The sequence below is a fragment of the Trypanosoma equiperdum genome (assembly GCF_001457755.1).
Source record: "Trypanosoma equiperdum strain OVI genome assembly, contig: ctg_1035, whole genome shotgun sequence".
Taxonomy (NCBI): domain Eukaryota; phylum Euglenozoa; class Kinetoplastea; order Trypanosomatida; family Trypanosomatidae; genus Trypanosoma; species Trypanosoma equiperdum.
Genome location: NW_027122989.1, coordinates 5,188 through 13,290, shown reverse-complemented (window position 1 = coordinate 13,290; position 8,103 = coordinate 5,188). Strand labels below are relative to the sequence as shown.

General features: G+C 39.2%; 2 protein-coding genes across 2 annotated transcripts; both read left to right on the top strand.

Moving 5' to 3' along the window:
- Positions 1-1,437: 1,437 nt before the first annotated feature.
- Positions 1,438-2,250, top strand: TEOVI_000881800 (Trypanosomal VSG domain containing protein, putative; the record flags this gene model as incomplete). The annotated part of the gene is made up of 1 exon (XM_067219985.1): positions 1,438-2,250. The coding sequence occupies one exon, from the start codon at positions 1,438-1,440 to the stop codon at positions 2,248-2,250; it is 813 nt and encodes a 270-aa protein (XP_067076086.1).
- A 3,756-nt stretch (positions 2,251-6,006) lies between these two features.
- Positions 6,007-7,563, top strand: TEOVI_000881700 (Trypanosomal VSG domain containing protein, putative; the record flags this gene model as incomplete). Its single annotated transcript, XM_067219984.1, has 1 exon — positions 6,007-7,563. One exon carries the CDS (start codon positions 6,007-6,009, stop codon positions 7,561-7,563), a length of 1,557 nt encoding a protein of 518 aa, XP_067076085.1.
- Between the last annotated feature and the right edge of the window lie 540 nt (positions 7,564-8,103).

Here is an 8,103-nt window from a genome sequence, read left to right as displayed (position 1 = left end):
AGGAACAACGGTACTCACATACTGTGTGGCGCTGTGTGTGTATGAAGCCAACTTCTTAAAATCTATCGATGAGTAATCAATTGTAAGCTGTACACACTAAATATATATACACACATCAGCACACACATAATAAATATATCAAGTCACTACCTATATGTGTAAAAACTGTTTTTAACAAAACAACTTTGTATCGCAACCGACTTCTTTCCTTTAAGCCCTACAAGTTTTTCAATAATTCCTCCAATTCAAATATAGAGTAGCTAACGAAACTTGGTATCTTATAGGCTTTACTTTTGCTATTACGTTTCGTGTCTTTAAGTTAAATATCTATTCAGAAGGATACAACAGCATGTATAACACATAATGATTCTAAGAAGTCAAATGTGTTTGTGGCTGCCTTTGAAACTCATACAACTCAAAAATGGTGTATGATGATAGTAAGTGCCAAACTAAACCATGTTAAAATTATTACAATTGCGATGGGAAGTTTGTATAGTCATTCTAACGGTCTTTTATTGGTTATGGAATTTTTAGAAAATAATAATGCAAGTGATGATGATATTGTAATCACTGTTGACATGTCTGATGTTATTGTTAGTGATCGTGATAAGTATTTGAATTCTGTGGAATATTTTATAAAAAATAGTGTTGAGAAGGAAGATAAGGTTAGGAAGGAACAAAGTCAAAAGGAGCACTACAGAGGTGTTACTGTATTTTTTAATGTGGGTTACAGGAAAGAGGAGGATAAAAAATTACCTCATTTACTGAAATCACCTTCTAGCGGAAAACCTTACTTGAGCAGCTGTGGTATAATAGCTAGTGTGGAAATTCAAAAAGTTTTAGAAAGCGTTTAATGAAATGCTTAAAATGAGCAACGGGTGGTGGCCGAATCTAAGTATTTACAAACCGTTGCTAATATGGAGTGCCATTCAGGAAGACGCTGTTGGACGGAGATTTGTTTTGAGAAGAGGAACGATTGGATTGGATTATGAGGAGAAATGTTTTACTATTTCCAGTAGTGGGGTGATTGGAGAAGCCCCATTTATTCATTTTCGAGATCAAAAAATTGCGTGGGAGGAGAAAGCAAGACTGATTGTGAATAACATTACTTGGTTAAAAAGTGGAAGGAAAGTAATTTAAATGGAAATATCTGTGGGAAATTCAAGCATATGCAATATATGTTGGTAAATGGGATTATGTGTATGAAAATATTTTGTAGTTATTCATTTAATGGGTAGGAGAGTTATTTAATGCGATGAAATTGTGATGATAAAAACCTCACACAACAGCGAATTCCATAATAATAAAATCTTGGCTAATACAGGTGGTAGCAGAGGGAAAATCCTCATCATCAGATGTTTGCTATTATGTTGAAGCGGTACTAACCACTCAAAACTTTATAGAAAGCGCTGTAAATGAAAAATGATATGAAATGATATGAAGAGACTGACAGCAGTGGTGCTGCTTGTACTGTGGAGCCACGGGCGCCTACAAAAGAGCAATGCGGAACCAAACGCTCAAGCCGCAGAATTCAACGCCCTATGCTCAATTCTAGAACTAGCAAACAAAGGCCTCACCATTGGTGGCGTCACAACACCGCCGTCTATACAAACAGACATTAAGTTTCTCACAGCACTCAACCTGTCATTGGCAGCAGACGACTTTTTTAACCAAAACTTCAAAAGAACCGACAGCCCGAAAGGCGAAAGCGAAGAGTGGACGGAAAACAAGGCAACCTGGGCGGAACTTCAAGAAAACATTAAAGCCGGGAACAAAGGTTCGCTCGACACTATAATACACCGGATCGAAGGCGAACAGCGGCGGATAGCAGCGAGGCAAGTAGTAAATGCAACGCTCCACAAAGTAGCTTCCTTGAAGAAGGCCCTTAAGAGTACCCCATCTTCAGAGGACATAAAGGAAGCGATGCAGCTCGTACTCTATGGCGACAAGGAAGCCACACGCCACAGGGCCAAAAACATTCGGCTCAACTGCCGGGAACGGCCAGAAGGCGTGCGGCCACGACGGCTCAGCCGACCAGGAAGCAGGTATTTCGCTAGCCAGCGACTTCGTTTGTTTGTGCGGTGCAGCGGACAGCAACGGGATCAAAGCCTGCGCAGGGTTCGCCGCATCGGAAACAATAACGCACACGGGCTCACAGACTCCAACAAGCGCATTCACAGGCACAGTAAAGTACTGCCACGAATCAGGGAGCAAACCAACACCGGCAGCCATACAGGCAGCAATACTTAATTTCAGAAGTCTGCTCGGCAAAACAACAGAGACAGCCGACGGCAAGCGGGCAGTGTTCGGGGCTTACAGAAACAGCGGAAGCTGCAGCGGCAACGCCTCACCCAACTGTGTAACTTACAAGGCGCGTGTACAAGGCAAGAAGCTCATGATCCCGTGGTTAGTTAACCTAGAGCGTGCGGCAGAATTACTATCAGAGCTAAACCACAATAACGCAATAAACCGCGAGATCTCAACTCAAATCGCTTCCATAGCTTCAGCAGCATACGGCAGTTATTTGCAAGCCTTGCACGCAACCCCAGCAACACACTTAACGCAAACTGCAGCAGCTCGGCAACCTGACAGCGGCAGAAATTCAGAAACAAAGAAGAAAGAATGTGAGAAACACAAAGACTACAAAACTACCTGTACAGAGGCTAACTGCAAATGGACAGGAGGGAATAGCGAAAACAAAGAGGAGTGTGAAGTAGATGAAACTAAAGTTAAAGAGCAGCCAAATACGGGAGAAAGAGCTGAAACAACAACAGATAAATGTGCAGAAAAAGAGAAAAAGACTGCGAAAAAGCTACTGATTACAAATAAGATGGAAAAGAATGCAAGGACTCCAGTTTTATTGTGATTGAGAAAATTGTCTTTACTGTTGTTTCCCTTTTGAGTTTGATTGAATTTTAAGGATGTTTTGCTCAACTTTATGAAATTTATAAAATTTTCTACATTGAGAAGTATTTAAAAATTCCATATTTTCCGAAATTAAATATATTTTAACACTTTCGTCAAATTTTTTCACATTGGTGACATTATTTAAATCTTTAAATTATAATTTTAAGTAAAATGCATATGATAGTGGCAAAAGGATTTAAAGTTATAGGATGTGAAAGTTGGTGCTATTCGAATTTGATTATTCTGTTTTATTTTACGGATATTAGTTAGGGTTATGATAGTAATAATGATAATAACTATAAATAAGAGCAGTAATGATAATGATGATAATAATAGGAAAGAGTGTTGTGAGTGTGTATATACTAATATTATAACAACAGTTCTGAGATAAATGGGCCTACAAAAATGAAAAAATATTTAAGTAATACCAGTTTTTGTGGGAGAAACGTAGCGTATAAGAAAGAATGTAGGTTATTATCATTAAAGGAAACGCAGAAATACAAAAAGAGATTGATATAAAATATTTGCAGTTTCTTAGACAAAAATAATGAATGGCATGGTCATACCCGTGTAGGGTGATGAAGGGAACAATAAGGGAGAGTATGAATCCAGTGTATAAGCCAAGTGGAGTCTACTCTTTCCCACTGATAGTGGCAGACAGTGGAGAAAAAGGAAAGCAAATAGAGAATGAAACAACTTGATGTGTAAAAAAGCAGAAAAGAGCAAGACAATATATTGGAAGGAGATTTCACTCCATATTTCACTTGAAAGTGTATGGATGTTACTGCACACATGGTTGTTGTGACAACTGTAGCATTTAATGTGATGGTATTTCCTAATTTCGAGCTGTAAAGAAACAAAAATATATTGAGAAGAGCCAGGAAGAAGGAATTGGGTAAGTATGAGGCAGCATCGAAGTATTTTTCTTACTATATATAATAACATTGACAAATATTTGCGTGAAATAGCATGATATTATCTGGATGATGGTTTTTAAAACTAGGATTTACAATGTGTTGCTGTGAATAGAACAAAAGAATATTAATGCTCAACCTTCTTTACGTAGCGCCTGTGTGACACGTAAAGGAACTTTATAAAGAAGAGAGAATTAGGAGAGAAGTTCTTCCAAACATTACATACATGGAGACACAATATTAACCGAGTTCAAAGAGCATAAATTCAAATAAGAGTTATCACGGCTTCGAAGTTATCAGACAAACTCAAAAGCAATCAGCCAAAACATAGACTGGAAACGAGACCCCTGCTGACTGAAACTACAGACCAATTTGTGTAAAATTGCCAGGATCTAAACGAGAGATAGTTAAGGACTCAGGTTCGTGCAAAGAGACAGCGTTAATTTTTTAGTGTGAGAAATAGTAAGATATTGTGGTTACCAGCAGGCAACACCCAATGCAAATAATAAATTTTAAATTCCTTAGTCCTACTGAAGCATACAGTACTTTTAATTTTTTCATGTATTAAATTCAATACATAGACGGGAGACAAAAAAGATATATATATATAGAGAGAGAGAGAGACAAATAAATTGGAATTAAAACTGAAACCTTTTCTAAAAGCAAAACTTATGTCATGGTGACCATGAGCTTCTATGGCGAAACTGAATTTTTCAAAGGTTGAATATGTGAATAACACAAACATTTCGAGACATAATTTACATTTTTTTATATTTTGTATCTAGAAAAAGTAAGAGATAAAATAAGGAAGCCACGTGTTGTCGCAACAGCTAACACAAAGAGGCCGCGCATGTCCAAGGCATCTAAGAACATTATTGACAATACGCTCTCGTGAAGTTTTTGAATATTATATTATTTCCACTTGAAGCATTTTCATGGGTATAAAGTTATACAACAGAGAGGATTCAGTTGGGAAAAGAACGTGCTATTTGTCTAAAGTGCGTGTCTAAAAAGAAGTAACAAAAAGGAAAAAAGCGGTAAAATAGGAAGTTGATGATTTCTTCAAAGGTTACAGAAATTGCCGAACCCCTGCCAACCTTAGGAATGCTAGCAGAAACATAGAAACGACACTAAAACAGTAAATAAAAATCAAAAATGTTATTTCATTTAAAGAAAGCGCAGGAATAATGAGCTTTAGTGGCCCAAGCACGCATTAGAGTTGGAAATTGTATTAGAAAGAAGCGAGTGTTTTGCTAGTTGTGGACAAAGGTACACATATGTTAGAAAAGTGAGCTTAAATGTCAGGATCACTTGACTAGAAGGCATATAACATAGGATAATACAAGTTTATATAGCCTATATTCCAAAATCCAGTAAATAACATCTATTTCTCCTAAGTATTTTATACAATTTACAGTTTTCTTTCCGGCCAACCTTTAAAAAAATGACAAAAAACTGACAGAAGCAGGTATGCTGCGTTTGGAAAACACCAAACAGATAAGGATAGTTTTAAAAACTTCTTTAGAGACACCCCAAGAAGTGAAAACACCGGTGCAGTAAACAAAAAACGCGAATCAAGGTAAGAAGTGTATTTGACGATCATGAAAACTCCTGCAGCTACATAGGAAGTTGGAAAAAATATGTAGATCTACAGTGCCGCTAATAGGTGAAGCGCTCATCTCTACTGCAATGCGTGTAGGAAAAACAACTCAACTAGTCACTGAACTTGTCTATAGGCACATGATGTGGGCAGACTGCTGATTAACAAAGGGAGTGGGATTTTCGAAAGTAGCAAGAGAAAAATATGGGATTTTCAATGGCGACACCGCTAGAAAGATATAGAAGAGAAAAGAAAAAAGAATGTTTCGTTTTACTGGAGAAACCCCAACGAGATTGTAGCACAGACTATAGAAGAAGACACAAACATGGGAAAATACAAGGCACCATCGGCGGAATTATGCTCTAATGCATAAGCAGAAGTAAAAACAGCGGACACACGTCTTTTTTCACGGAAAAAACCAAAAAGCCAGACAACACCAGTTTCCCGTTCAAAGCAGTAACGCTAACTATCGAAGTATCGCACAAACACTAAAACCTATTCAAACGCAACGTTCGTAGATAACCATCCTGGTGTTTTCTACGACTTTTTAGAAACCACAAGGCAAGATCCACAATTCTAGCACTGATGACCGTCATGACATCTCCATTGTCTGGAAGCAGCTCGCTAACATTAAACTTTGTCATTTCGCTGTCAGCGCTGCTGGTCAGCAATCAAGGTGACTTCGCAATAACGCAAGGTGCGAACAATGCGGAATTTGACGCTTTATGCAGAATCATCCAGTTAACCAAAAGCAAACCAGCGATAACCAAGCCGGATAACACAGTCACGACGGAACCAAATGCTCTGCAACGGCTAACCCTAACTGTGGCGCCACCGGAATGGCGGAAGCTGCTCAAAGACGGTAAAGAATACAGGAAAACAGTGCCAGACGCACACAAAGATGACAATGTGTGGAAAGCGAGGTGGAGCAGCTGGATAACGGCAGCAAAAGAATCAGATTCGCAAGAGCAAAAAGACGCGACTCTAAAACTAGCAGGAGCTGACGGTATAACAATGGAGCAGAAAGCATGGCTTCGAACAGCGCTTTTACCCCTTGCAGAGGAAGCGCAAGCATTACAGGACAAGCTTGCCACGGATTTCCCGCCAACAAAATTCTCAGCAGTGGATACAGCGCAAGAAACTCTCAAAGCAGCGGTATACGACGCGGCAGTCGGCAGCGATTCGGCGCTCAACGCAGAAAAACTATTCAAAGCAGGCAGTATCGCCAACATTCAGGACGCATGCGAAGGGGAAGGGGAATTCCACCCAACATCGACAGTAGTAGCAAGCATCCTTTGTCTATGTGCTAAAGGGAGCAGTGGCATTGAAGGGGCCTGCGTGAGCAGACAAACCTACAGCCAAACCTGGTCGACCATCAAAACAGACCACCAGAGTGCCTGGAATGAAATACAAAACCACTGCAATCAACCAGGGCCAGCAAAATTCCCGGCTTCAAAGCTGGAAGAAATAATGAACAGAATAAAAAGACAGTTGCACACCGACGGCACCAACGCTTACCTTTGGTCTTTCCTACAGACCAACTGTGACGGCAACTCAGGGAACGGCATTTGCGTCAAATACACAAACGGACATGGGACGGCGACGGCAATCTACGCAATGCCGTGGATAGCGAAAATAATGACGTTGGCAGGCCAGCTACCTCAGGCGGAGCAAGATGGAGCCGCAGCGGCCGCCATAGCAGCGACCATAGCAAAACTCAAGCAAACAGCTTACACTTTAGCTGTAGCAGCCAAGAGCACGACCGGTCAACACACCACAATAGTGCAAGCATCTCCAACAGAGACAGATAAACAGAAAGACGAGAAAGAAAAGCAGAAAAAGCAGTGTGAAATAATAAAACAAAAGGAGGAGTGCAAGGAAGATTGCAAATGGGATAGCACAACAGAGAATACAGGAGACCACTGCAAAGTAGATGGAGAAGAGCTGACAAAACAAGGAAAATATGGAACTTCAGGGCCAAGCGCCGGGTATATTGCAGTAAACCCCAAATCCAGCAAGCCTGTGAAGCGAAAAAACAAATATATAAAACAGGGTCAGAAAGCAGTATGCGAATGGATTGATTTTGTTGATGGAACTGGAAAGCTTTCCAAGCCGGATTGCCGCTCTTCAAGTATTTTGTAACCAAAAATGTGCTCTGACGGTAATTTCTTTTGTGATTTTCTTACCATTATAAGAATTTAAGGATAATTGCTACTTTTTAAAAAATTTATAAAGAATATAAAATGTGAAATTAAATTATAAAAGTGACCTATGAGTGTAAAGTAGTAGTGTGATAGGGTATGAAAAATATGCGATATTTGATTTCACTAATAATGTTTGTTCCGTTTAGTTTATGAAGGTTAGTTAGAGTTATAATGAAAACACAATGATGATAAGAGTGTGTTGTTAGTATATACTAATATTATAACAAGACAAGTTTTAGAGACCAAATAGACGTACAAAATTAAAGCACTTGAACCTAATGACAATGGTGCAATGGGAGTACGAGAGTGATGGAGAAAAAGACGTGTAATATTAATAAAAAAGCTGAAACAGAGAGATTGAATATGTGTATCCTCAAACACAAATACGAAAATGGGCATCATCATACACAAAGGGGTGATAGATTGGCTATGAGGGTGAGAACTACTCGAGTGTACATACCAAATTCTTTCTTTCTGG